Source organism: Kryptolebias marmoratus, linkage group LG9 (genome assembly GCF_001649575.2).
Source record: "Kryptolebias marmoratus isolate JLee-2015 linkage group LG9, ASM164957v2, whole genome shotgun sequence".
NCBI lineage: Eukaryota > Metazoa > Chordata > Actinopteri > Cyprinodontiformes > Rivulidae > Kryptolebias > Kryptolebias marmoratus.
The window spans coordinates 29,497,162-29,524,914 of NC_051438.1; the positions used below are offsets into that span (position 1 = coordinate 29,497,162).

The 27,753-nt window shown below is 47.6% G+C and overlaps 3 protein-coding genes across 3 annotated transcripts; 1 reads left to right on the forward strand and 2 right to left on the reverse strand.

Annotated features, from left to right (window-relative positions):
- The first annotated feature begins 1,148 nt into the window (after positions 1-1,148).
- b4galt1l (DP-Gal:betaGlcNAc beta 1,4- galactosyltransferase, polypeptide 1, like) lies at positions 1,149-11,915 on the forward strand. The gene is made up of 6 exons (XM_017438061.3): positions 1,149-1,880; positions 3,456-3,691; positions 8,855-9,042; positions 9,729-9,851; positions 10,607-10,711; positions 10,793-11,915. Exons 1-6 carry the CDS (start codon positions 1,607-1,609, stop codon positions 10,920-10,922), a joined length of 1,056 nt encoding a protein of 351 aa, XP_017293550.1. The 5' UTR covers positions 1,149-1,606; the 3' UTR covers positions 10,923-11,915.
- exosc3 (exosome component 3) lies at positions 11,027-14,325 on the reverse strand. Its single transcript, XM_017438062.3, has 4 exons — positions 14,046-14,325; positions 13,435-13,584; positions 13,123-13,274; positions 11,027-12,900 (listed from the first exon to the last, which is right to left on the reverse strand). The coding sequence occupies exons 1-4, from the start codon at positions 14,268-14,270 to the stop codon at positions 12,693-12,695; spliced, it is 735 nt and encodes a 244-aa protein (XP_017293551.1). The 5' UTR covers positions 14,271-14,325; the 3' UTR covers positions 11,027-12,692.
- A 661-nt stretch (positions 14,326-14,986) lies between these two features.
- Positions 14,987-27,325, reverse strand: tgfbi (transforming growth factor, beta-induced). Its single transcript, XM_017438027.3, has 17 exons — positions 27,126-27,325; positions 25,471-25,569; positions 20,392-20,456; positions 20,165-20,322; positions 19,913-20,077; positions 19,482-19,628; positions 19,134-19,275; positions 18,838-19,050; positions 18,253-18,390; positions 18,034-18,176; positions 17,304-17,440; positions 16,942-17,072; positions 15,831-15,955; positions 15,644-15,746; positions 15,496-15,563; positions 15,395-15,419; positions 14,987-15,262 (listed from the first exon to the last, which is right to left on the reverse strand). Exons 1-17 carry the CDS (start codon positions 27,236-27,238, stop codon positions 15,201-15,203), a joined length of 2,034 nt encoding a protein of 677 aa, XP_017293516.1. The 5' UTR covers positions 27,239-27,325; the 3' UTR covers positions 14,987-15,200.
- Positions 27,326-27,753: the final 428 nt, after the last annotated feature.

Consider the following 27,753-nt stretch of genomic DNA (forward strand, 5'->3'; position numbering starts at 1 on the left):
TCAAACGCGAAACCACTGACTCGTCATCTTTTAACATTGCGTCAAAGTTTGACTCACCTAAGCCCCTCCCCCCACTCCAAGAGCCGTTTCAGTTTGAGGACACACCCCGGAAATGTCAAGTGTTTACCTTCAGAATAAAAGCACTGACGTTTACAGGTAATATAACAGGTTTTAAATAGCTGTTTATTTCGTTCTGCTGGAAAGATGAAGAGGAATTTAATGTTTCAAAATGACAACCCCGAGCACACCTTACATCCAAATCAACAGAAGAACAGTTTACAAGAAAGACGTTTAAATTTTGGATTGTCCTGGATCTAAATCTGACCTATTTCTGATTTTTTTTTTTAAATCTCTGCGGTGACATGAAGATGGCTGTGCACAAAGAGATACCCTCTCAGTCTGACACACTTGGAGCTGTTTAGGAAGAAAAAGTGGGTAAAAGTTACCAAACCACAGTGTGACCTGCTGACAAACTCCTTCCTGAGAAGACTGACAGTAATATATATATAAAGATCAGGACGAAGGAGCAGGAGAGGCTGGAGAAACACTGAGGGCTGAAAGAGGAAACAGAGAAGTTGTGGAGAGTCGAGGCCTCAGTGGTACCAGTGATCATCGGACCCCCAAACTGGAAGATCCCAGGAACAACCTCAGAGATCTCTGTCCAGAAGAAGACGGTCCTAGGAACAGCTGAACAGAACCCTGAAGATCCCAGGGTTCTGGTAGAGGACCTGAGCTTGGAGTGAAAGTAGAACAAAGAGAGAGAGATGGGTGTTTTTTGTTTGTTTTTAAGAAAGCAGTGATCCAGGTAAAACTGAACAAATTAATTTAATTAAGTTAAAAAATTGATTAATTTAGTTTTAATTAGTTTTTTTAATTATAATTGTGTTGTGATTCCCTGTAATGTATTTATTATTGTATTATCATTTTATAAAATTGTGTAGACAAATTCCGTTTTGACCAGGGACAACAGATGAAAAAGAGCCTTTTGGCTAATTCTGGCGCATTTACAAAATGTTAATTAATGTACATTGTCCCTACCAAATAAATAAATAAATACCAAAAGTTTATAAGTTTATATTTGAGTAAATCCTCCAGGTTTTATTTTGAAAGGCAGAGACCGGAGGTGTTGTGTTTCATTTCGTCACCCGGACAGATTGGGTCCGAAGCGCTGACCCTAAACTTCGTGTCGGTGTCTTCTCGGCGTCTTACGTCAGCCAAAAGCGTCTTTTAACGGACCTGCCGACACTTTATCAGAACTTTCTCGAGTTCGGGGAGGTTTCTGTGTTCCGGCACCGGTCCGAAGGGATTAGTTCTTAACTTTTTCCTCTTGTAAACCTGGGTGGTAACTGCTAACTCTGGAGCTAACTCTGCTAGCTCTTAGGCTCCGCTCTGATCCGCCTTTATTCCGGAAAACTGCCGGTAATTCCATCGAACTGCTGAAACGAAAGCTTCAGAATTTCCTCCGAAGTGGACCGAACATGGACCGTGAGGCCAGATAACGGTTACTGGGCGGGGAACCGGAGGGAAGAGCTGCTCTTCACCGCCCGCCGAGCCGGTGTGACAGCGGGTTCACGGTCGTTCAGCTCCCGGAACAGAGCCCGTCAGGATGCCCGCTGACTCCGCCGTCAGCTTCGGCTTCCTCCACCGAGCCTGCAAGTTGGTGGTTCTGCTCTGCTTCCTCCACATTTCCGTCACTGTCGTTTTCTACGTCCGCTCCATGGACGTCCGCCTGTCCTTCGCCCAGAAGACGCAGTCCCACCTGAATGCGACCCGGCCCAAACAGGACAACCCCAGGGCCATCACGTCCAGACCCGAACCGAAGGCTACACCGGAGCCGGAGAAGAAGCTGGAGAAATGCCCGGACACGTCACCTCTGTTGGGTAAGACCCGTCCGACAGTAGAACCAGAACCAGAACCTTAATGTTTGTTTAGAGTTCGGATCCAGGGGTCCACTCACGTGATCCAGAACCAAACCCCCTGAGGGTCCTCAGAGCTGCAGCTGGAGTTGTGTTGTTGGTTCTGGAAGAAACTGAAGTTGGACCCGAGAGGCCCGAAATGAGTTTCCGAACCAAGACAACAAGTCCAGCTGTTTTCTGTCTGAAGACCACGTGGGAAAAGTCGATTAAAACGGACAAATCAAACCAAATGTTACTCTAAATATTTACAGAATCTGATGTAAAAAGTCCCAAACAGCTGAGGGAACACTGGAACAAAACACAACAACACAACGTTACACTGCAACATTACACCGGAACACGACACAGTACTTCAGCAACACCATAACGTGTCAACAGAACAAACAGGAGAACATCACTTCTCTAGAACCTTTCACTGGAACACATGACACAGGTCCGTTAGGAGATCCGTAGGCTTTGATCCGACCCACAACTACATGTTGATCAGGTTCTGGTGAGACTTTGATGAGCTCTTTGATCAGATGTTTAACCTGGCGTTGATCGGACGGTTGATTGGCTATAATCTGATATTGATCAGATGTTTAATCCTGAAACACCTGAGGCCCTGTGGCTGACGTGACGGACGTTATGAGCAGCAGGTGTTTCTGGACGGCAGATAATCGGCTGCAGGTTGGAACTTCCTCCTTCCTAAAATCCACGTTAATTTCCGTCCAAACAACCTCTGATCAACCAGGAGTTAGCTGATCAATTTACTAAACTGAAGCACCTCTTAGAGACCCTCAGAGGAGGTTCGGATTCTATTTTCAGAAAAACTCAGAGAAAGCCTGACTTCAATAAGCTCCTGTTGACAGGAACGTGTTTGTATTGCTCCCTCCTGCAGCAACAGAACACACCTGTTCCACCTGTCTGCTGGGAATACGGAGACAGGCTGAAGTACAAGCCAACTGTCCCTGCCTTGTTTTGGTGTTAGGAACTGAAGCAGCAGGACCTTTTCAACAGAAACTGCCATGTTACTTTGGAACCAGAGTCTGCCCACTAGGGATCGGACTTTAAGACCCACCTACCGCCGCACGCAGCCGCGGTGTCACATGACCTTTCCTTTAAGCATTTACTGTCTGAACGTATGATAAAGGTTCTGAAGAGAAACCAAAAGAACAGCAGCAGCAGCTCTCAGGTGGAAAGAGCTAACCAGGTAATGAGTTAACGAGCTGTTTGACTTCTGGTTCTGACAAGTTGTTTTTACTCCAACAAGAGGTCAAAGGTCAGAAGACCGCACCCTCTGACCTCTCAGTCATTTCCTGAGGCATGCTGTCAGGTTTCAGTCAGTCACAGGAGGGGTGGGGCTTACTGTCACAGGTGGGGTTTGGTGTTAAACGCTCCGCTCCAGATAACTGGGCTGGACTGTCTGTCCACAGGACGACCCCTGACCCCTGACCCCTGGCTTTAAGGTCTGTTTATGAAACTCTTGTGTTTTGTCTGTTTGGTGGGGCTGGAGCTCTCAGTTGTGTGTTTCTAACCTGTGGCTGTTTGTGTCCTCAGTGGGACCTCTGAGGGTGGAGTTTAATGTCCCCGTGAGCCTGGAGCAGATAAAGAAGGACAACCCTAATGTTCAGCCGGGCGGACGCTTCAAACCCAAAGACTGCGAGGCGCTGCAGAAAGTGGCTCTCATCATCCCGTTCCGCAAGCGAGACGAGCACCTGAAGTTTTGGCTGTACTACCTGCACCCCATCCTGCAGAGGCAGCAGCTGGACTACGGCGTCTACGTCATCAACCAGGTACCTCAGAGGGACAGGGTCGGGTCACTGATGGCGTATGATCCACAGAGCTGAATGTTGGTCTCTTTACTGCAAATCTCTGCATCACTCACATCAAACAGGGGTCACCTGACAGGAAGAGTCAGGGGTCACATGGTGGGAAGAGTCAGGGGTCACCTGACAGAAAGAGTCAGGGGTCACATGGTGGGAAGAGTCAGGGGTCACCTGACAGAAAGAGTCAGGGGTCACATGGTGGGAAGAGTCAGGGGTCACCTGACAGAAAGAGTCAGGGGTCACATGGTGGGAAGAGTCAGGGGTCACCTGACAGAAAGAGTCAGGGGTCACATGGTGGGAAGAGTCAGGGGTCACCTGACAGAAAGAGTCAGGGGTCACATGGTGGGAAGAGTCAGGGGTCACCTGACAGAAAGAGTCAGGGGTCACATGGTGGGAAGAGTCAGGGGTCACCTGACAGAAAGAGTCAGGGGTCACATGGTGGGAAGAGTCAGGGGTCACCTGACAGAAAGAGTCAGGGGTCACATGGTGGGAAGAGTCAGGGGTCACCTGACAGAAAGAGTCAGGGGTCACATGGTGGGAAGAGTCAGGGGTCACCTGACAGAAAGAGTCAGGGGTCACATGACCGGAAGGAGCAGAAATCTGACAGTGGTTGTCTCCATCTTTTTATGTCTGCTTTCATATTTTAATGACATTTACTCTGATGTCAGAAATAAAAAAATGAAACGCTAAAAAGTTGCATTCTGGGAAAATTTAAACTTTTTCAGCTGAAATCAAAACTAACTGAAGAACCGTGTGACCAAACATGGAATGCTCTGCACATTTAAAGTTAAAATATCTGCTAAACATGATGGATTTCTACATAATGAACATTTTTATGTTTTAACAACAATTGTTATTAACAGGGATTCATTCAAACATCATCTGAACAGGTTAGCTGTTAGCACTCAGGTGTATCATCTGAACCTGTTAGCTGTTAGCACTCAGGTGTATCATCTGAACCTGTTAGCTGTTAGCACTCAGGTGTATCATCTGAACCTGTTAGCTGTTAGCACTCAGGTGTATCATCTGAACAGGTTAGCTGTTAGCACTCAGGTGTGAGTCCATCAGTGTTGCTGAAGGTATGCGTCGCTGTTAGCTCAAGGCGTGTTCAGTCTTCATATATTAGTAGTAAAACCAGGAATTTCCTGGTAAAGCTTTGTAATGTGTGTATGCAGCCTGGAACAGCTTGTTCTGCGGCGAAACACAAGGGTGTGTGTCTGTGTGTGTTCTCATTTCTCATATATGTAAAGAGGTCACTGGCTTAAAGATCTTGTCTGATTTTCGGAGGTTTTATTTGTTATTTGAGTGAAATCAAGCAGCTTTGATTGGTCAGTTTGGGGCCAGTGGTTTTACTTTATAAGAGCAAAGAAATGTAGGACAGGAAATTGTGTAACAGCTGAACGTTGTGATTGTAGGAAGAAAACCAGCACATTTCCACAGTCTGTGATGGTAGCAGGCTGGACTGTTGTCGCTACATGAAATGACCTCATTTTTACCAACAAAAAGGAGGTTTAAAGACAAGGAAAACAGAACTTACTGGGGAGAGATCTGGCCCAACGTTCAACCTGTTTTACAACTTATGATGCAAGAATTTTATTTATTTTAAAAAGTCACGCAGCTGGGCTGTTTCGTTTTTTACCTGTGGTTCCAGATGTTGTTTTTGATCTGTGGTTCCAGGTGTTCAGGGAAACGTGCCAGGAGACAGAGGGAGAACGGGGAAAGTCAGGAGTGTAGGACTGAGGGTAGCAGCTCTAAACGTAGGAACAATGACAGGCAAAGGCAGAGAGGAGGAAGGTAGATGTGTTCAAGAGACGGAGAGACGGTAATGCTCTAACAAGAGAGGAGAAAGTGATGGGAGGAGGGAAGGGGAACTTTGAGGAGCTGATGAATGAAGAGAATGAAAGGGAAAGAAGAGTAGAGGTCATAGAAACTGTGGACCAGGAAGTGGAAAAGGTTAGTAAGGATGAAGCTTTGAAGAAGAGGAAGGCAGGTGGACCTGATGACCTACCAGAGGAGGGATGGAAATGTCTCAGAGAGATGGCAGGAAGGTTTCTGACTCCATGATTCAAGGACATTTCTGAGAGGGAGAAAATCCCTGAGGATTGGAGGAGAAGTGTGTTGGTGTCAGTCTTTAAGAACAAGACTGATGGACAGAGTTGGAGCAACTACAGGAGAATGAAGATGATGAAGATGAAGATGTGGAAGTTAGGAGACATGGATGCAGAGATAGAGGACATGGAGGAACTTGGAGTGAGGTCAGAGGTTCTGTTCACTCTGTGTTCGGGTTGATATGCCCTGATTCTGCTCTCGGTTCTGATCCGGCCCGGTTCAGGTGACTCGGTGAAGTGTCACAGACTGATGCAGGTGAAACGTGTCACACCTTAACCACAAATTCAGCACGTGTGTGTTTACTGGCGTGATGTGACTCTAAACTCTCTTCTTCTTCTTCTTCTTCTGCTGCTGCTGCTTTAACTCACAGGTGTTCTTCTTCTGCTTCCTTCTCCTCATCCTCCTCTGGTTTAGCCCCTCCCCCTCTCTCTGCATGTCAGGTCTTTCTGACCAATGGCTGTGGTCGCAGGAGCTGCTGAGACCCGCCCCCTGCTTGGTGTTGGCTGAGGGGCCGCTCTGGTAATTCATCTTTCTTCTCTTGTTTCTGTCTGCTGCTTGTTTCTGTTTCTGCCTCCTGAACACACCTGACAGGTGAGCTGCGGACCAGGAGAAAGAGTTATCTAAACATAGTGTTACCATGGTAACAGACAAATCAGCCGCTTCAGGCCACGTTGCTTATCAGGTGTTGATGTTTTAATCTCCAGTTTACCTCCGACTCGTTAAACCATCCTTTAATGGGAAACAGGTGAACCAACCAGGATCTGAAGCTGAATTCGATCAGTAAAAGTTAAGCTGATGACCTCAGTGGCTGATGGGATGTGCACGTTGTTTTGGGACAGTTTCAGAGCACAGTGCACGTATTGACCAGCAGGTCCAGATCTTCTGATCAATCAGGAGTCAGCTGATTTATAGATTCACTAAAACACTTTTTTTTCTGTAAGCATGAAGAGAAAAACCTGCTAAAAACCACAAGAAGCGCCTTCATCGAACCAGCTGTCTTTGAGACGAGGTTCAGGTAGTTCAGAGGAGTAAACTTATTCATCAGTTCACCTCTCAGGTGTGGGTTCAGTCTTCACTAACTGCTTCGATCTACAAACAGGAAGTGGGTCACTTCCAGTTCGTTCTGTTCTGAAGCTGCCGTCAGTTTAAGGATCTGTTTACACAAAACTGGAACTTTTCTGTTGGTGTTCAGCCGTCTGTTTCCACTGAAACCTTCTAAAACCAGGTCTCAGTGGACCTTTTCAGACCCGGGGAAGCAGTGAAATCTCCCGTTGTCACCTCAGAGGCTGCAGTCAGTAGCTGTTCTGCACCTGCAGCAGGACAGCAGAGAGCTGTTTGTTCCTCACCCTGTTCCAACATGGAGCAGAACTGTTTCCATGTAGGAGAGACTGGTGTCAGCGCCAACTAGTGGCCTGGCATGGGAACTACAGCGAGGTCAGTGAGCTCAGCACCACCGTGGAAACGTGTAACTTTTTCCATCATCATCTGGAAATCTTTAACTTCTCCAGGAGATGGGCGTCGTGTAAACAGGACCTCCGTCGTGTTCTCTCTGTCTTATCAGAGCTTTATTATAAAACCATCATAAACCTGTAAAGGTAAGAAATGTGGCCCCGGTTCCTGCTCGTTAAGCCTCAGAATGCATGTTGTTTGATTAACCTTTATTAACCTGTCAGCGGCTCTGTGTTGAAGGACTAATCAGTCAACACCTGCAGCACAAACACACCTGCACAGGTGATGCAGTCATACCGTCAAACTCCCAGAGGGAGGAAACCAACACCTCCCACCTGAGAATTTAATGTCGGTCACCTGGAAACCTGAGATCTCTTTGTGTAAAGCTGCCTGGTTGCCACGGAAACCAGAGGAGACGGCGAAGTCATTGTCTCTCTGTGGTCTGTGTCTGAAACGTAGGTCACATGACAGAGCAGGAGCTGACAGGTGAAAGGCTTCTCAGACAAACCGTACCTCTGAAGCAGTGAAGTAAAAACCTCCTGAGAACCCACAGCTGCTGCTTTTAGCTCGATCCTGTGTTGATCCTGCTGAGATGTTGCTGCATCCTGACATCCAGGTGAGATCAGGTGGATCAGATCAAGGAGCTCAAAGAAAACCTCCTGATGTTGATGGTGTTAAAACATAAACATGGTGACATAAAGTTAAAATCTAAAACTGGTTCTGCTTCAGTTTGGTTTTATACTTTAGATCCATTTCAGAGAAGCAATCTGCTTTTTATTTGTCTTTCTTCGTCCTTCCCTCCTGAGGCCGGCTGATAAAACCTTCCCTCCCTGTCAGGCCTGTCTGGGACAGTATCTGTGTCCGTCCCTCACCTTTATTTCTTCGCTGGCGCCCTCGCTCATTTCTACATGTTGCTCCCTCCCTCCATTTTTCCTCCTCATCAGCGTAATTGGATTAGCTTTAGGAAAGGGTTAGTTCATTATAGTTTATCTTAGTCTGTTCAGCTGAGGTCATTAAATCCTACTTTAGTTTATGTTAGTTTATTTTATCTTAGTTTGGTTTTTCCTCAGTTTACTTTCGTGTGACTCAGTCAGTTTTATCCTTTGCTTGTTTAAACTTATTTTAGTTTGTGTTAGCCACTAACTAAGTGGCTAAGCTTATTTTATATTTTAGTTTAGTTTAGTCTGTATTTTAGATATTTTTTTGATACCCTGACACTTGGTTTGCTTGTATTATTTCTGGTCTGTTCAGCTGAGGTTGTTAAATCCTAGTTCAGTTTATGTTAGCTTTAATTATATCTTAGTTTGTTTTTTCTCAGTTTATCTTTAGTACGACTTGTTTTAGATAAGTTTTATTTTGTACTTTTGTGTCTTATTTAGATTATCTCAGCTCATGTTTTAGATAAGTTGAACTTGTTGTATTGTTGTGTGTTTTCATGATGACTGTATTTTTGTGTTTTCATGCTGTAAAGCACTTTGAACCGTCTTGTTGCTGAAAAGTGCTATAAAAATAAACTTGACCTGATCGGATCCTCACCCTGACCTCTGACCTCTGACCCTGTGTGTACGTCAGGACGGGGATGAGACCTTTAACCGGGCCAAGCTGCTGAACATCGGCTACATGGAGGCTCTGAAGGAGTACGACTACAACTGCTTTGTGTTCAGTGACGTGGACCTCATCCCCATGGACGACAGAAACACCTACAGGTGCTTCAGCCAGCCGCGGCACCTGTCCGTGTCCATGGACAAGTTCGGTTTCAGGTGAGTGTGCTGCTCCGTCTGACAGCTGATGATCAGAAGCTGTGGTCCAGTTCTGCTGCCTTCATCTGTAGGTTGGTTCTTTGTTTGAACCGCAGACAGCCACACTCTAAAGGAGGCTTTTATTCTGTGGACGACCCTCTAGAATGGAGAAATAAGACATTTATTGATCGTGTTTTCAGCAGAATCATCACAGAGGAAACAACCCTCCTCTAACCTTACTCATTCAGACAAATCGACCTGAGGTCAGCAGCTTTCAGGGGGAAGAGGAAGTGCTGACAGAGGCATCACAGATAAAAGATGGTCCCTGAAACAGAACCCCGAGCAAAGGTTCTTACTTCCTGCTTCCTGTTTACCCCTTCAGCAGTACACAGCTGCTGCAGCTTCCTGTCAGGAAAACGCTGCCAGTCTGAAACAACTCACGTCTGTCCTCATCAGAATGAGCTCTGAAAACTGATCCGGAATCAGCCTGAAAACTGATCTGGAGTCATAGATAACAACATTGTGAGTCTGTTGTGGGTTGTTGTCCATGCCAGGTTAGATTTGAATACTTTCAGAACCTGATAAAGATGGAATGATGCTTTTATTTCCTGTTTCCTTAAACCCCAGAACTGAAAGGGGTCAGAGTTCCTTTCAGGAAACTCTGCCTTCTTTTCTGTCAGAACTGTAAAGTCTCCGCCCTCCTGCAGGTTACCGTACAATCAGTACTTCGGAGGCGTCTCGTCGATGAGCAAAGAACAATACCTGAAGATCAACGGCTTTCCCAACAACTACTGGGGCTGGGGAGGAGAGGACGACGACATCTTCAACAGGTACGCCTCACCTGACACCGCACACTCATCATCATCATCATCACTGACAGCAAAGGCAGGAAGTGTGTTTATCAGGTCAGAGGTCACAGTCCAGACAAGAGTCTTGTTTCTTCAGTCTGAGCCCTTTGGGTCATCTGGCGCCACCTGGTGGCCACAGACCCAGATCTCTGCAGCCAGAAGTTCCCCAACTTTTCAGATTCTGATCCAGAAAAGACCGGCAGCAGAGACCCTCTGTTAACGTTCAGACATGTCAACTAGGATTAAACATCCTCAAGAACCGGGACGTTATCAGGGTTACATTATTTCTCAGATTTATATCAAGACCCCTCCGTAGATCACAGCAGGGTCCCAGAACCAATACACACCTAGAACCGCTGCCAAACTCCAGAACCAATCCACAACCCTAGAACCGCTAACAAACAGTAGAACCAACACACAAACCAAGAACCACTAACAAACACTAGAACCAACACACAAACGAAGAACCGCTGCCAAACCCCAGAACCAATACACAACCCTAGAACTGCTAACAAACCCCAGAACCAATACACAACCCTAGAACCGCTGCCAAACCCTCTGATGTGTGCAGTCCGGTCCACTTCCTGCAGCAGTTTCAGTTAATCAGTCAGACGATGGAAACTGAAGCAGAAAAATGAGGTCCAGAGATTATAAAATGACAGGAAGTGGACCTGTGAGCCCAGGAACCCTCAGAACCTCAGTGTGGGTCACGGTTCTCCATCGTGGTTCTGTTTCAGGCTCTCCTCCAAAGGGATGACCATCTCCAGGCCCAGCGGCGAGGTGGGGAAGTGCCGCATGATCAGACACAACCGAGACAAGCAGAACGATCCGAACCCTCAGAGGTACCAACGTCCCGTCAGACACCGAGCCACGTTCTGATTCCTGAAGTTCTATTGTCATGGTTCTGTTTGTGTTGGTTCCAGGTTCGACCGGATCGCTCACACCAGAGAGACGATGAACAAAGATGGCGTCAACTCTCTGAGCTACAAGCTGGTGACCATCGAGAAACTGGACCTGTACACCAAGATCACCGTGGACGTGGGGAAGCCCTGAGGGGCCCCCGGGGGCCACACGCTGACACTGACACTTGAAGCTTTAAGTTGTGGTTCTGGTTCTCCGAGCCTACACCCTCTGAACTTTTTTTTTTCTGCGGGCCCTCGAGGACTCATCTCTGATTGGTTGTCTGGAACCAATCAGATGCTGCTGCAGCACATTCTGAACAAGACTCTTATTTTGAAAGTTACCCTACAGGGTCAATATGTTGGTGGGGCATGTGGGTAATCGACTCGGTGAGGTTAGACCTGGTCCTGGTCTGGATGGTACCACAGCTTCCTGGTTTCTAAGTCGGTCACAATCGACCAATCCTGTCTGAGCAGGCTGAGCCTCCAGCTCTCTGATTGGCTGAATCCCGATTCTGATCTGATTCCTCCAGTTTGATGCGATTGGTTATCTGATGATGGCTCCGCCCCCATAACAACCAGCTCATACTGTTCAGGTCAGTTCCCGGAACCAGATCAGAATCAGAAACTGGATCAGAAACCAGACCAAAGAAACGGGTTTATCTGAGAACCTGTGGATCCAGATGAAGTTCTGGACCCGGTTTAACCTGAATCCTGTCTGTGTATGATGTTGATAATCAGTTCTGATCAGGGATCAATGTTTCTAATCAAATGTAACCCTGAGGTTTTCTGATCAGTCAGCTGATGATTGATCGATCAGCTCATTATCAGGACGATTGTGGTTAATTGATGATTGATTGTTTGTTTTAAGTGTCCTTATTGCAGCTGTTGGTACCAAAGGCTTTATTGATCCTGTGAATCAGCTGACAGCTGGACGAGCTCGTCTGATTATTGACGACATATTGATCATTGATCAGTGTGAATGTTTTCTGAATGTTGGGAGCAAACCTCTTTCTTCTTCTTCTTGGTTGTTTGTTTAACTTCAGACCAAAACTGTGTGAAACAATCGCCTGTGACGTGCCTTAAAGTGACCCAGTGACCAGTTAAACTGGTTACAGGAACCTGATAAATCCAAAGTCTGAACAGAGTCTGTGTCCTGTTTATCAGTCTCTGACCACTTCCTGTCTGACAGGAAGCTGTCAGCTCCTTCCTGTCCCTGAGCCCTGATGAGGGTTTGGTGGTACTCATCTCAGATCTGTTCCCAGTTTGTCCCTGAGGGTTCTGTTCCTTCCAGAGCTGGACACCTCGTCTCCACCTTGTCTCCACAGGGACACTTCATCTCCACAGGGACACCATGTCTCCACAGGGACTCCTCCTGCAGCTCTTCATACTGATGAACTCATCTGCATGTTTGTCGTTTTAAAAACTCAATAAAAATAAGCAAGGCGCCAAACTTAGAACCTGAATTTATTTACGGCAAAGTTAGGGGTTCTTGTGGAGTCACATGTTCCATCTGAACAACAACAGAATCAACCAGTCTGTGTGACTCCTGCTCCGCCCAACAGAACCAGAACCGGCACACGGGTTGGTCCTGGATTCTGTTGTGACTCGTCTTCATCATCAGATCTTTACTGTTCGATCAATCAAACAAATGAAATACTGTTTAGTATTGATCATTACTGATTATTAGGTGTCTGAGAATGAGTGATGGAACTAACAGGGCTGTGATTGGCTGTTTCTCTTCAGGGCCCAGCCAATCACAGCCCAGCGTCTGCCCTGCAGGATACACTATTCAGATTGATTAATTAACAGGAAGTTCAGTCTCATTACCACTGATCAGCTGTTGATCAGCGTCACGTGTCCGATCAATGACCTGCCGAATGTTCCCGAGTTGCACCTGGGTCCAGGTGAGTCAGGGCGGGGCCTACAGCGCCCCCTGCTGCACCTTCCTGAACAGCTGCTGCCTCTGCGCCGCCGTCATGGTGTCGCAGCTCTGCAGCAGGTTGGCGACGATCAGCGTCTGCTGGGTGCTGGACGACCGGACCCAAACCCGGCCGTTCAGTCCCACCACCAGCTCGCAGGGGAACAGCCGGTCCAGGTCGGCCCGGATGTCGCTGTGGGGCGCCAGTAACCTGTGGGGGCAGCAGGTGAGGGACAAACAGGTGAACATAGCGACATATTGGACCAGAACATCCAGATCTGCAGGTCCTATTTCACTTTAAACTGGTTCTGATCCTGAAAAAAAGGAGCTCATAGTGATAGTTCTGTCAGGGGATCGTGTGACCCGGGCCTCAGCTCAGTGAGCTGTCAATCAACAGAAACTGGACAGGTGAAAGGTTAAAGTTCTCCAGTACCTTCTGACGAGGCCCAGAGACACCTTGAAGAGAAGACCTCCTGCTCCAAACACGCCCATCCCGTTGGCCCGGCCCGACCCGTCGATGCACACCAGCTCCGGCTCCATGTCCTTGTTGGCGATGATGAACTGAGCAAACACCAGGTCTCCCACCTGCACAGGTGACACATGAGGGGGCGGGGCTTCAGCCGATGTTCCCAGAAACCTGGATTTAGACTCTAAAACTGTTTTTATTATTTGACCATCGAGACAGAAAGAACCTGTCAGAGCTGGACTACAACCTGCAGGACGTCCACCTGTCCTCCGGTCTCACCTGGACGTTGGGTCGGTTCCTCTTGGTGGCGCCTTCAAATGCCAGGTAGGACAGAGACGCCTGCTCGCTGCTGCCGACGTCCACCTTGAAGACGTCTCCGGATTTAGCTGTCACGATACCGATGACTGTCTCTCCTTTGGCTGGGATGTACTGAGGACAGAAGAAAGGACAGATGGACAGAATGTAGGACAGATAGACAGATGAGATGAAGACATACTGAAGACACAGTTAACCTGGTGTTAAACTTTATTGTTTAACATCAGTTAAACCTGAATGTGATAAAATGTACTTGTTTTTTATCATAAATGTCTTTGTTCATCTTTAATCCTTATTTTAGCTCTCTGAACCAGCAGGATTTTACTTTCAGATGTTTATTTTAAACATGTTCAGCTTTTAAATAAAATTTTGTTTCTGTTCTTTTGCTACAGAAACAGAACTGAACCAACTTCCTGTCAGGTTTATGTCCTTCCGGACAACATTCAATAAATCAATTATTTTACTTTCACGCTGGTTTGTTTAATCAGGATTAACTTCCAGAACCGTCTGGAACAGCTCGTGCGGTTCGGTTCGGTTCTCTGAGGAATTCGGCTGTGTGTTTGGACGGTACCCACCCTCCTCTGCTGGGACTCGATCCAGAAGCAGTGCGGAGGTTTGTGCCTCAGCACGCCGCTCTTGCTCACCACCAGCCGGTCTCCGCTCCGCCGCAGCCCCGGGCCGCACACCACCCGCTCCGGCTTCGCGCTCTCCGTCAGAGAGATGCTGTCCTCGGCTTCGAAACCGAACTCATCTCCTGGAACCAGAACCTGCCCAACTTTCTCCTTCAGACTGGAAAACATGCCGCCGGCTCGGTTCTGTTATGGTGGGGACGGAAGTGGACGGAAACACGGAAGCTGCAGCGCCCCCTGCAGGCCAGGAGGAACACCGACTGCGTCTGTCAGTGTTAGACTGTCTGTTAGCAAAATATCTCATGAACCACAGAACGGATTTTAATGAACCACTCATAAAATAATCATTGAATGTACATCTACAACTGATTGACTTTTGGAGTCGACACGTTTTAAGATAGACGCCACAGGTGTGGAATTTTAGAAAACACAAAAATGGCCGTAACTCAGTCAGTTTTGCAGACATTGAGCTAAAGTTTGGTGTGGTAGTACCTGAGAGTCATTCCCAAGATGTACTCTGAGTCCTGACCCATTGCACAAAATCTATGTTTGAAGGTTTGCTGTTAACTATTGGAATAAACTTGTTTGTTAGCAAAATATCTTGTGAACCACAGAATTTTGTGATGGCTGCCACACCTAAACAACAACACATACTCTGACCACTAACTCATATGATAATGCATAAAGTTATTTTGAAGGTTTGATCAAAACAGCTATAAATGTCATTTCTTATCGTAAGATGATCTAAAACTCTGACACTCATCTTAAAATCAGACTTACTGACAACAACCCAGAAGGTTTGATTTTCATATGATCCTGTTGAATTCACACATAAATACGATGAAATAATTCCCATAATGTTGCAGCCATGAAGAACTCGGAGGAAGAAGAGTCACACTTTCATCTTTATTTTACAAAAAGTGACAGAGTCCGCAGCTCGCCATGTTTGGACATGCTGCAGGACGTCACGAGTACAAAACATTTTACAAAAACTGATTCCTCAAATTTAAACCCAGCTGTTTTTTTTTTTTACAGCAACGCAGGAAGTTAAAAAAATTATGGTTTGTCAGCGAACATTTAGGAGGTTCCTCCTCGGCAGCCTCACTGACTCCTGCTCATCGTCCTGCTGGAGCGACTCCTCAGCACCTTCTGGAACAGATCGTCTGCAGAAAACAAACGGCGTCAGAACCTGGACCGGCCAGAACCTGGACCAGCCAGAACCCAGACCGGCCAGAACCCGGACTGTCCAGAACCTGGACAGGCCTCACATCTCAGACTGAAGAATGCTTACTCACCGTTCCTGAAGCTCCTGGTGTCCACCTGGAAGACAGAGAGGACACCATCAGATTGAAGGAACGGAGACGTGAGGATCTGATCGATGGAGTGGTTTTCTTACCGTGGTGGAAGCAGCTGATCTGCGAGCCGCTGCAGGACCGTCAGCCTGCTCTCTGTCCACCTTCGGAGCTGCAGACACAAACATTGGGTCATCAGCAGGTGTTACCCAGGTGTGTGTGTGTGTGTGTGTGTGTGTGTGAGAGACTCACCCAGAGGTTTGATGATGCTGTTGATGGCGTGAACGACTCCATTAGTCGCCATCAGGTCGGCGTCGACCACGGGCACCTTGTTGACGTAAACGGTGAAGTTCCGCTGGCGAGAGAGACGACACGACCCCTCGGGTTATTGATTACCAGAGCAGCTTTTAACCAATCAGAGGAGAGTCTGAGTACTGACCACGCCCAGCTCCAGCTTCTCCCCCTGCAGAGGGTCCAGGCGGGTGTGAGAGCTGATCCCCCCGCTGACCAGCATGCCCTCCCCCAGGTGGTACCTGAGCAGAGCTGACACCTGCTGATCGTTACCTGCACACAGAGACAGGCGTCACCTGCTGAGAGCTGATTGGTTATCAGTAGCAGCATGATGGAGGGGCGGGGCTAAGGTGGAAGGTCTTTAAAATGGTCCGGATGTGTCTCCAGAACCAAGTAGAATTCTCTTAGTTTGTTTGGATGTCTGTGCTTTTATTTTGTTTCCTGTGTTTGGTTTTAGTCCAGTTTACTTCCTGTTTTGTTTGGAGTTTGGGTTCCTGTTTTCCTGGCAGAACCGACACAGTAGAACAGAGCCTTAGGTTTCGTGAGTCGGGGTATGAGATGAACATCTGTCAGCAGCAGCTCGTCATTGAGCATCCGCGGCTCTTTATTTGGTGCTGAGGTGAAGCAGCAGCAGATAGTTTCCACTGAGAGTCACATAAACAGTTTGAGATGTTCGAGCCAAACAAGGAGCTGCAGATTCTCCATCACCTGAGCCTCAAATTAAACATTAAACCCGTCTGGTCTTCATCATCACAGTCATCAGCTGCAGCACAAACGTTTTAATTTAAAAACTAACACGCTACCCAGTTTAAAGTCTTCTGAAGCAAAGCGTTCCTTCTTCTTCACGGATCAATAAAATCCACTCAGAGTCATTTGTTTGACTGACAGGTGTTTGGACCAATCAGGTTGCTGCAAACGTCCTCTGATTCTGTCTGGTTCTGCTGGTTTATTCGTCTCATTGAAACCAGAACAATCCCAGAAATGTTTTAGCGGACGGTTTTGGAAATAAATACAGTAAAATGATTGTTTTATGTGGAAAATATTTGGATTTTCTGTGAAAAAGCAGTTTGAATCCTGAGCGCTGAATGAAATCTGACAAAACTGAGTTTGTAAAAGTAAAACAAGCAGAACGGGATTAAAGTTAGTGAAACAACAGTTAAAAACTAAAATGAACAAAACTGTAGGTAAAACATGTTCCCCAGAACTCAGACATCTTGCTCTCCGGTCTTGTTTTGTTCAGGAAACACCTCAGCACTCACGCATCAGGTTGTTGAGGTCGGCCTGCGGCATCGCGCTGAAAGCTTCGTTGGTGGGAGCGAAGAAGGTGAGCGACCCCTGCTGGTTGAGAAGCTCCGTCATTCCTGCAGTCTGGATGGCTCCGACCAGAAGGCTGGAAGAAGAAGACGGTAGTTTGATTCCTGACGTCTTTAAACAATTTAAAATAAAAGTTAAGCTGCTCATTTATCCAGACAAGAAAAAGGAAGTTCACTGACAAACATGAAGGATGGTCATCCTGAACACCATAAACTTATTAAAACATTTCTAAACTCAGAACCCGTTTGGTCCCTGCCTGTAGGGGGCAGTCTGCGTACAGCAGGTGACCCTGACTGAAGGTGCTCACCTGAAGCGCTCCTCTGCCTTCAGGACGTCCATGACCGTCCCCATCGGAGGCACCAGGACTTTGTCCACGGTGAACAAGGAGGCGAAGCGACCGGTCTTGTCGTGAGCAGCGATGCAGGCGTTCTCAATGCACAAATTCTGCACAGAAACAGGTTTCAGCTTTTAAGAACACGGTTCCTCTGTTCGTACGGAGAAACTGAAGGACTGATGGAGGTCAGGAGGTCAGGAGGACTTTCACAGCTTCTTTGAGGACAGGAATCAATCTGAACAAACAAATATTAAAAGTTTCTTTGGAAAAAAATCTGAATCTACTCATTTTAAAGACATAAGACTTTGTTGTTTTTTTATTGCTGTCAAGATCTGGGTCTATAAAAAACAAAAAAACTCCTGAATCTCCCAAACCAAGGTGATCCAGGAAACATCAGCCAGCTGCTGAACTCCTGAAGGTCCGGTGGATTTTCCTGTTCTGATGGACTTTTGTTCTCAAAGCTGAAAACCTTAAAGTGTTTAAAGTGAATCTAACAAACATGCAGCAGACAGAAAGTTGAATCTGTCAGGTCTGAGGAAAGGTCTGCGTGAACCCAGACGTGATGAGGTTCTGACCTGGACCCAGTGCAAAGTCTGAACAAACCTCCAAGTCCTCACGAGGACAAAAACCCAAACATCAAGAAGCCTGAAGGACCTTCCTGATGCTTGGACCTTTGAAGAGACAAAGTGTCGACGTTTCTTACATTTCTGTAGACGAAGACTCGCAGTCGGAGGCCTCCCAGGGTCTCCAGCTCCTGGCCGTGGTACAGAGACTTGGAGGACAGCTGCTCCTTCAGGATGTGATTGGTCATCAGCTTCTTCATCTCAGGAGTAATCGTCACACTTCCTGTTGAAGACACAGGCAGCAGGAAGTGAACGCACCTGCTTCCTGTTTCCCTGCGAGCGTTGAAGGTGAGTGTTACCTTTGAAGGCCTCGTTCAGAGGAGCCAGCATGGTCAGAGCCTCCGACCCCGTCAGGTGGGAGGAGAGGCCGGCGTCAACAAACAACCTGGTTGCCGTGGTAACAGATGAGCCCTCAGCCAGTTCCAGGAGTGTTTTAGCTACAGACCCAGAGAGTGAAATGAATCCTAATATTAACTCAAACACAGATTCTTATTCAGACACTAATGAAGACGCAGCTCGTTAACTAATCAGGGAGTTTTATTCTGCTGATGTATTGTTTGACTTCAGAGAGGTTTTTACCCAGAATCGGACCGAGCCCAGCAGTTTCAGGTGTGGACAGAGTCTCTGTGCTCCGTTTACATCAGCACTTTGAGTCCAAATCTCCATTCATGGTTTCTGTTCACCGCCCTCATTTACCCCAAGGAACCACGTTAAAGACTGGCTTGTTTCACCGTCTGACATGTTTGAACTGATACAACCAAGAAAAACCACCATAAAGATATCCTTCATTGTCTTCATGTCATCTTCCCAATCAGATCATAGTTTCTCAGACGTCTCGGATGCCTGCCGTTCAGCCGCAGTGCTGGAAACTGCAGAATGAATACCTGAGTCTGGGATGAGCAGCTCGTTGATGTAGTGGATGACTCCGTTGGTTCCCAGTTGGTCCTTCTTGGTGATGATGGCCTTCCCGTTCAGAGTCATCTGGTCTCCGTCGCAGCTGACCTCCAGTGACGTGCCCTGCAGAGTCTCCATCGAGGCCCCCGACACGATCGACTCAGCACACTGCAGGTGCTTCAGGATGTGGAAGTTCAGCAGGTCTGGAGGGGGGAGATAAGCAAACTTAAAGGTGCTGAGTACACACAAAGATCAGCTGAAAGATATCAAGCAGTCTGATGGTCACCTTTCAGAGACACAGGGTCTCCCAAGATCCTGTTTAGGGTCTCCCGAGGAATCTTCTCAAAGGCATCGTTGGTGGGAGCAAAGATGGTGTACTGACCTTCACTCTCCAGCAGAGTGGTCAGACCTGCAGCAGCGAAGGCCGCCTACAACAAAACAGTATCAGAATCTGCTCCAAATCCTGCATTAAGGGTTTATGATATCTTTAATGTTCGGCTATTCAACCAAACAGCCATCTTTATATGTTGTGATTAGGGAAACTTTCATTTTAAACCAAAGTTTGACCAAAGACAAAGTGGTCTTTTAATCTTTAGAACCCGAGAAGTCACTGACTGATGGACAGTTTTCTTACACGCAGTGTTTCCAGGTCGTCGTCGATGTCGATGATGGTCTGCATGTTGTTTGAGATGGCAGTGATGACGCGGTCGATGACGTGCACGATGCCGTTGGAGGCGTGTTGGTCAGGTTTGATGAGACGTGCACAGTTCACAGTTATAATCTAGAAGACAAGGAGCTAAGCTGTTATTGGTCAGTTACAGATCAGACTTCACTGCTAACCTTCGTGAAGTTACAGACAGTCCAAACTAATAAAATCAGACAGAAACAACAGCTTCCAGTGCAAGGAGCACTGGGTGTTACAGCACATGAGGGGAGGTGTTACACACTGTCTCAGTGTGTTACAGTGTGTTACATGATGTGTTACAGCAGGTTATACAGGCTACAGTGTGTTACAGTGTGTGTTACAGTGTACGTTTGAGGACGTGCTGCAGTGCACTCTCTCACCCCGTTGCTGTAGTGGTGGATGTGGACGTGTGAGTCCTGGTACATGGAGGAGAAGGAGGATCCGTGCCTCAGCTCCTCGGAGGTCAGTCGGCGGTTCACCATGTGATAATGGAGAGCGTTCAGCAGCTCGATGTTCACGTTGCTCACCAGAGCATCCAGGATCTCCTGCAGCACAACCACGGAGGCAGAATTAGCACCCCTGTCACGTTGTTACCCACATGTGTCCCGGGGAGTGGGCGGTGTCGTACTGACAGCTGGCAGGGCTGCCCAGGCCTTGTTGCTCGGAGCGAAGAAGGTGAAGCTTCCTGGACCTTCGATCTCCTCCTTCAGTTTGGCTCGTTCAGAGTACATCTGAGTGGTGGAGGCTCCGACCACACCCAGAGTGTTGTAGATGTTCACCAGAGGCAGCGCTGCAAACAATCACACTGTTGCTGTAAATCTGAAGCCCAGACGTTTAGAGCGGAGGTCACATGACTTACCAGCAGGACAGCCTCTTTCTCCGGGAATCTTCTCATAACCTGGACAGCACTCGTAGGTAATCACTCTGCAGAGGACACACAACAATACATCAGGACACAAGCAGACAGTCTTCTGGAGTCCTCCTGTCTCCTCCTAGTCTCTGTCTGTGAATACTGACGTTATTAAAGTTTCACAGATGGCTTCTACACAACTCAGAGTCCTGAAGCAGGTGACTGGATCAAACCTGGACCTGAATCTGGACCTACAGAAACCACCTCTTCAGGACACATTGTTTTGGTGATTTTTGTGCGTTAGGATAAACATCAGGACGATGTGGGGTCACGATGGTCCTCCTCAGGAGTTCTGGGACGAACAGGACCGCCAGCTGATGTTCTGGTGAAGGAAAACCTCTCCTTCACTGATCCGTTCAGGTCTGGAATTAATGAAACAATTTGATATTTGTTGGAATCACAACAGATGTTCCAGATTAATAACGATGTGACTCATCGAGCAGCCGCCTGTTGATCGTTCGGTTCTTTCAGTGTTCTACCGACCCGGACCGGTTCAACACAGAACCCTCCCTCCCTGAACAGAGCTGTAAATAAATACAGGACTGAATTTTCAGCAGAACTTCAGGAAACCTCCTTTAATAAAAAATAAAAACTTGTGACAACAATAAAAAACGCAAGAACGGTTCTCCGGGTCGGTTTTGTAGAAACTTTCAGCTGTAAAAACAGATGGTTCTGTTCAAAGAAGTGGAACCTCAGCACAGGAACCTTATTATGTCTCTAGAGTCCAGATCCCAGAGATCAACCTGCTTCCAGCTGTTAGACCACAGAACCAGCAGCCCGTGGTTCCGCCTGCAGGATCAGAGTCCAGGACCTGCAGGGTTCCCCAGGTGGAGGTCTGTCTGCTGGACAGCTCAGCGCTGCATGTGGGCTGTAATGATACGTGCAGCCGGCGTCACTTCCTGTAGAGATTTCCACAATAAAACTGCAGCCGCCCAACGTCTGGACTCGTAAAGCTCATTTCCTCAGAGAGACGGGGACCCGGACCCACCAGGAACCCCTCCAGATCCAGACTTCCTGCTCACTCCAGAATAAAAGAGTTCCCTTTGAGTTAGAAACATAAATATTCACCTGGTTCTGGTTCTGACGGGCCAGAGCTGCAGGGACAGGGACAGTTCTGAACAGAACCAGAATAGAACCGACTGCTTCACCAAAGAACAACATTAATAGATTTTAAAAGTAACAGCAGAACCAAGAAGAACCCGTTTCAGCGGTTTGATGGCGACGCATCAATAAAACCAGAGAAGAAGAACTAAAGCTCGCCATCTATTCAGGGTTCAAACCTGAAACTGTCCATCCCACAGGTGGATTCTGATTGGTCAGTTTGGTTTTTTTAAGAATATTAAAATCAAATGAAAGAAACCAGGATGAGACTTGAACCTTCAGTTGACGACCTTCTTCATGTGAGTCCATGAGACTGCCAGGTCAAAGGTCACAGAGGCCTCCGTCAACCCCACACCCCCCGGGACAGACTGAAGGCCTCCAAACATCCAGGCATGTTTGTTTCAGCTGGTTTTAATAACTGACTTCTTCAGCTGCAGACTGCAGGTTTCCTTTATCACGCCTCTCAGTTCTTCCTCTGGATGATGGTGCAGGTCAGAAGTTCTGATTCATACTGTAGATCGGACTCTGTTTGTTCTGATTATTGTCCTTCAGCAGATGTTTAAAACTGAACTCTGTGAATAAAAACCAAAAAATCATCTCACCTGTGGACAGCACAAACAAAACAAGAGAAGAAATCATCATTTTTGTGTCTAAAACAAAAAGTTTTTTAATTTGTATAGTTTTGTTTTAGCTTCAACCTTCTGACCGTGATCAGAATTCAGATTATTGATGGAGGCTTTTTGCAGGAAACCAGCACCATGCAGGTCTGGGTCGGGTCCGGTTCTCAGGTTCTGCAGCTGAGGAAGGTGAAAGAGGAGAAGCTCCTGCAGCTCCGGCTCTAACTGTCAGCAGATGGAGACCGGCTCCCGGCACACACGGGACCCATTATCAAACCAGATGGAAACGCCACATAAACAAAGATGGCCGCCGCAGAGTTCTGACTAAACAAACAGAGCCGGGTTGCAGTAATTCAGCAGGCGGGTCGAGACGCTCCAGGGGAACCTTCCAGAACCATCCAGCAGAGCAGCAGCCTTCGGAAAAACCCGTTCTGTGATCCAAACGTGAAACTGATCCAACCTGAAGAGCTGAAGGACTCATTTCCTGTCAGGTTCTGCAACACGTGGGCCGGAGAGAAGGAGGGTTCTGAAACCTTTCTGCTTGATGCATTTACCACCAGAACCTGCAGAGGTTCTGACCCAACACAACCTGAACCAGCAGCAAAGGCACGAGTATCCTTAACCCAGAGCAGGTCCAATCAGAACCAACAACAGCCAGAACTAAAACTACAACCTATTCAGTTTAACCCAAAAGAACCAGAGGTCCAACGGGCCGGTTCAGTAAAACCTGCTGACCCAAAATTTGTAAATTCGTTTCCAATCAGCTGTGTCGGATCTGAGAGTTCTGATCCAGACCGGTCATGACTTCAGCCCAACAGGCCCGGCAGAACTTTAGGGCACTAAGGGATGACTGTTTGTCACCGGCTGCATCGTTGCTGTTTAGCTGATCTGTGTAGTTCCAGCTGCTGACCTTTGACCTCCTCCAACCGCTTTACTTCCTACGAACACAGAAACTCTCACTTCCTGTTTCTGTCCTCTGCTGACGGGAACAAATCTGTGACACACTCTGAAGAGCAACGGGCCCAGAACAAACAGGACCGACTGAAGAGGAAGAAAACGACGAAGACTGAAACTGGCAGCGGATGAATCAATCTGAGAAACTGCTGACACGGCCGTTTCCATGGAAACAAACCCACTGCTGCCCAGATTAAAGCAGGTTTACTTCATCTGACGACAAACATGTTAAACAGGCTGCAGGTCACATGACCCAATTAAAAACAGCCGCCGCAAACATATGAAGGTGCAGAAGAAGAGTTCAGGCTCTGAGCGGTGAGACCCACTCAGGTTCAGACACTGGTTCTGGTTCTGATCCTGCTCCCCGACCCGCTCAGCCTCAGCCTCAGACTCTAGTCTGGTTCTGACCCTGAATGACGTCTGCCTGTTCTCGAAGCTGAATGGGTTTTTGTTCTGGAGGATTTCTGCACAAACAGCCGGAGCTGCTGGGAGTTTCTGCTCCGCGGAGAGAAAACAAACGTCCCGTCTCCTAAATCTTGATCCGCCGCCGCTCAGCTTCCTGCCGCTCGCCGCCCTGCAGCCGCCCTGCAGTCGTCCCGCAGCAGCTCTGCAGCCACTCTGCAGCCGCCCTGCAGCCGCTCTGCAGCCGCCCTGCAGCCGCTCTGCAGCCGCCCTGCAGCCGCCCTGCAGCCGCCCTGCAGCCGCTCTGCAGTTGCTCTGCAGCCATCCCGCAGTCGCCCTGCAGTCGCCCTGCAGTCGTCCCGCAGCAGCTCTGCAGTCACCCTGCAGCCGCCCTGCAGCCGCCCTGCAGCAGCTCTGCAGTTGCTCTGCAGCCATCCCGCAGTCGCCCTGCAGTCGCCCTGCAGTCGTCCCGCAGCAGCTCTGCAGCCGCCCCGCAGCCGCCCCGCAGCCGAGCGGTTTAGGAGACGGGACGTTTGTTTTCTCTCGGCGGGACAGAAACTCTGCAGCCGGGCGGCTGCAGTTACTCAGGAATGTGATTATTCAAAGCTTTTCACACACAGAGCAGCAGAGTCGGGCTTTCAGACGGAACTCACTGCAGCGTTTAACGTTCATCTCAAGGAGAGACGAATTCTCAGGTCCTTAATGACGACCAGCTGTCTGGACCCACCTCCCCCTGTGAGGCGGGTCAGAGCTTCTGAGGCGCCGTCTGTCCCTGTGAGGACATCGAGACATGTCTTTACTTTCAGACAGACCTTTAAAGGCCTCTCTGAGGGATGTCCTGTAGGTTCTGGGCTCAGGTTCAGGTTCTCAGGTGTTGGAAACTTACGCTGTCCTCACAAAGACAGAGCAGCTGTGTGTTTCAGAGCTCGCTGCAGGAAAACACCTGAAGTTAAAAATGCGAATAAATACGCGTCACTGAGGCCGAAAACACTGAAAACAGACAAACACACAAGAAACTCTGAGTAAACAATTAAAACCACGAGTCCAGGTGAGTGGACCGCAGGAAGACCAGGTGAGACGAGATCCTACACCCGACCCGGGTGGGATGCAGAACCAAACCACGAGTTCGGACTGACAAAACCTCCACCGAACCGAGAGAACACCGACATGACCGAAGACAAACTTGGTTCCTTTCAGGGAACTCCAGCAGCTCTAATCATTAAAACCTCAGTTTTAATCATTATTCATTCATTTTAATCTTTATAAATTGTTTTAATCGTCTTTAATCATAGTTGTTAATCATTTTTATTGCTATTAACCACCATATTTAATCCCTGATATTAATAATAATTATTAATCGGTGTGAGGAGGAGCTGAAATGTTCCATGGTTCCATTAAAAGCAGACAGTTAATGATCAGATGGAGAGAGTCTGAAGACGATGAACTGAGCTGGAACTCTGCAGAACCCTGAAATCTGAGCTTAATAAAACCTGATTTTACCCAAGTTCAGGTTTCTGTTTTCCCTCCTGAAACTTTAGTTTTTTTAATAATAAATCGATATTATATATGATTTTCACCCAAACACAACAGATCTACTTCCTGTTTCAGAGAAAGAAACCTCCCGACTTCCTGTAAACGGAACCATGTTTCAGGAGGGTTTGACTGACTGGTCCTGAGAGAGTCTGGACACTTGGACACACAGGAAGACCAGTCAGACCCTGATGTGGACCTCAGACTGGACCCGGACTTTGTTTGGGTCAGCACAGCTGGTTCTGTGCCTCGGAGGTAAACGGATCTGATGGTTCTGTCAGGCTGCGGAGATTATATAAGATGTGAGGACACCCCCAGAGGAAGACATTCCTCCATCGCCTGAAGACAGACGCCCTCTGTCCAGCAGCTGGTTCTGACTCATCCAGAGGTCCGAACAGAACCAGTGTGTATCAGTGGAACTCACGTGGGTTTGCCGCAGATCTTCCGGTAGTACCACTGCTTGCAGTTGGTGAAGTATTTCTTCTCAGTTCCTTTGACCTGCTGCATGGCACAAACATTCGGTCTGAAAGACACAAACACACCGAGGGGACAGTCAGAGACATAAATCCAGAAGGACGGCATTTAGAAGGACAGATACATAAACAGAAAACAGCGTTTGACGGCAACGGGTTCAAACCATCGAGACAATTAAACGTCAGACAGGACAGATGAGCCGAAGACGTTTGACAGTTTCCCAGCAGGAATCTGATCCTTTACAGTCAAACAAAGAAACATGTGCTCACGCTGCTAAAGATGCAGCTGAGAGGGTTAACCCTTAACATCCTGCAGACTGCAGCTGCCATTCCACCTTAAATCAACAACTACAGCTTCACAGCAACAGGCAGCAGCTGCCATTCCACCTTAAATTAACAACTACACTTCCACAGCAACAGACTGCAGCTGCCATTCCACTACACTGTGCTAACACAACACTAATGTGATGCTAACTCTTCACTAACACAGTACTGACACATTAATAACGCTGTACTAAGGCTTTACTGACACTGCACTGGAGTAACACAGATAACTTTTGCATTAACACTGTAGTAACACTGTAGTAACACTGTACTAACACTGTAGTAACACTGTAGTAACGCAGTACTAACACTGTAGTAACGCAGTACTAACACTGTAGTAACACTGTTTCAGGTCATAATTCACACCAGGACCAGGAGTCGAACCTCAGTTTAACTGAGATTTAAGACTGCAGTTCTGATCTGACTCTGAGACTAAAACACACGTGTTGGTTCCTGACCCGGGGAGCCAACTGGGTCCTGGTCCTGGTCCTGGTCCTGGTCCTGGTCCTGAGCTGCAGCAGAGGAACCAGTGACACAGACAGGGACACTCAGGACTGGACCTCAGGAGGAATATTTGTGACTCAAAGAGGTGCAGACAGATTCAGTCTTTTGTTCCGAGCTGATCTGTTTAGAACCGTCTCAGAAAGAACCACGAGGAGACTCCAGGTTCTTCAGAGTTCTGCAACATAACCGCCCAGTTTTAGATCCTCCTCCTGTCCAAGAACCATGTCTCCATTGTTGTAATTATTTCTGTTTGGGGACCTTGGGACGAGGTTCTCCCACGTTCCTGAAGGTTCCTTTAGCAGCTGCTGCACAGACTCAGTGTTTGTTAGAGAGGTTAGATCTTCTGAAGCTTTTCTGAAGTCATGTTTTTATTATTAGTGGAGCAGCTCCTACTTTAACATTTAATGATCTTATTTTTACTGAGTTCTGCTCCAAACTTCTGACTGATCATGTTTATCATGAAGACAAGAACCTGATAAACATTTAGATCTTTAAACTAAATCATTTGATGCTTTTTATACAAAAATAAAACGAAACTGTTTAAATAAAAAAAATGCTCCAGAAATTAAACTTAAACTCTCAGATTTTTTTTTTCTTTCTTTAAAAACGAACCAACAATCCGACCCGTTAGAACTTCAACTTCAGCAGAACTCGGAATGGTTCTGGTTCTGGTTCCGGAGCTGGACCGCAGTTTTCCAGCACAGAGAGACCACCGACCCGCGGACCCGCTCGGCTCGGCTCGGCTCGGCTCGGTCCGGTCCGGCCCAACAACACTCACCCCTGACTCCGGCCCCGGAGCCGGCTGTGCTGCAGAACCGCCTGGTACGGAGACCGGGCCGCGCACGCGACCAGGATCAGGGACAGAACCGGGACCAGCAAGCAGAACTTCATCCTGACTGAAAACAACTGGACTCTCGGTGCCGCTCAGAGATCTTCCTCCTCCTCTTCGTCCTCCTCTCCTCTGATCCTTTGATTGTAGTGCAGAGGAGGAGGAGGAGGAAGAGGAGGAGGAGCGAGACCACCCCCCCAAAAAAAACAAAAAGGTTCTGGTTCCTCTGTTAGTCTGATTTGTATGGAAGCTCATTTCTGCCACTCTGATAAAAAAGATCCTCTAAGTGATAATTAAGAGCTGGTATCTCAACATCTGGACCAAAACAGGAAGTCCAGAGGAGTTCTGATCAGAGTGCACCTCCTCCTTTCCTCGGGTTCAGGATCTGGGTTCAGGTCCTGGTCCAGGTCCTCCTGAGCTCAGCGAGGAGAAGCTGCCTTCAACAGCAGCTGGTGGACCTGCTGGGAGCTGAAGGACAGACTGGTTTCACTGGTTAGAGCTCAGTTAGACAGGTGTTCAGTTAGACAGGTGTTCAGTTAGACAGGTGTTCAGAAAGACAGGTGTTCAGACAGACAGG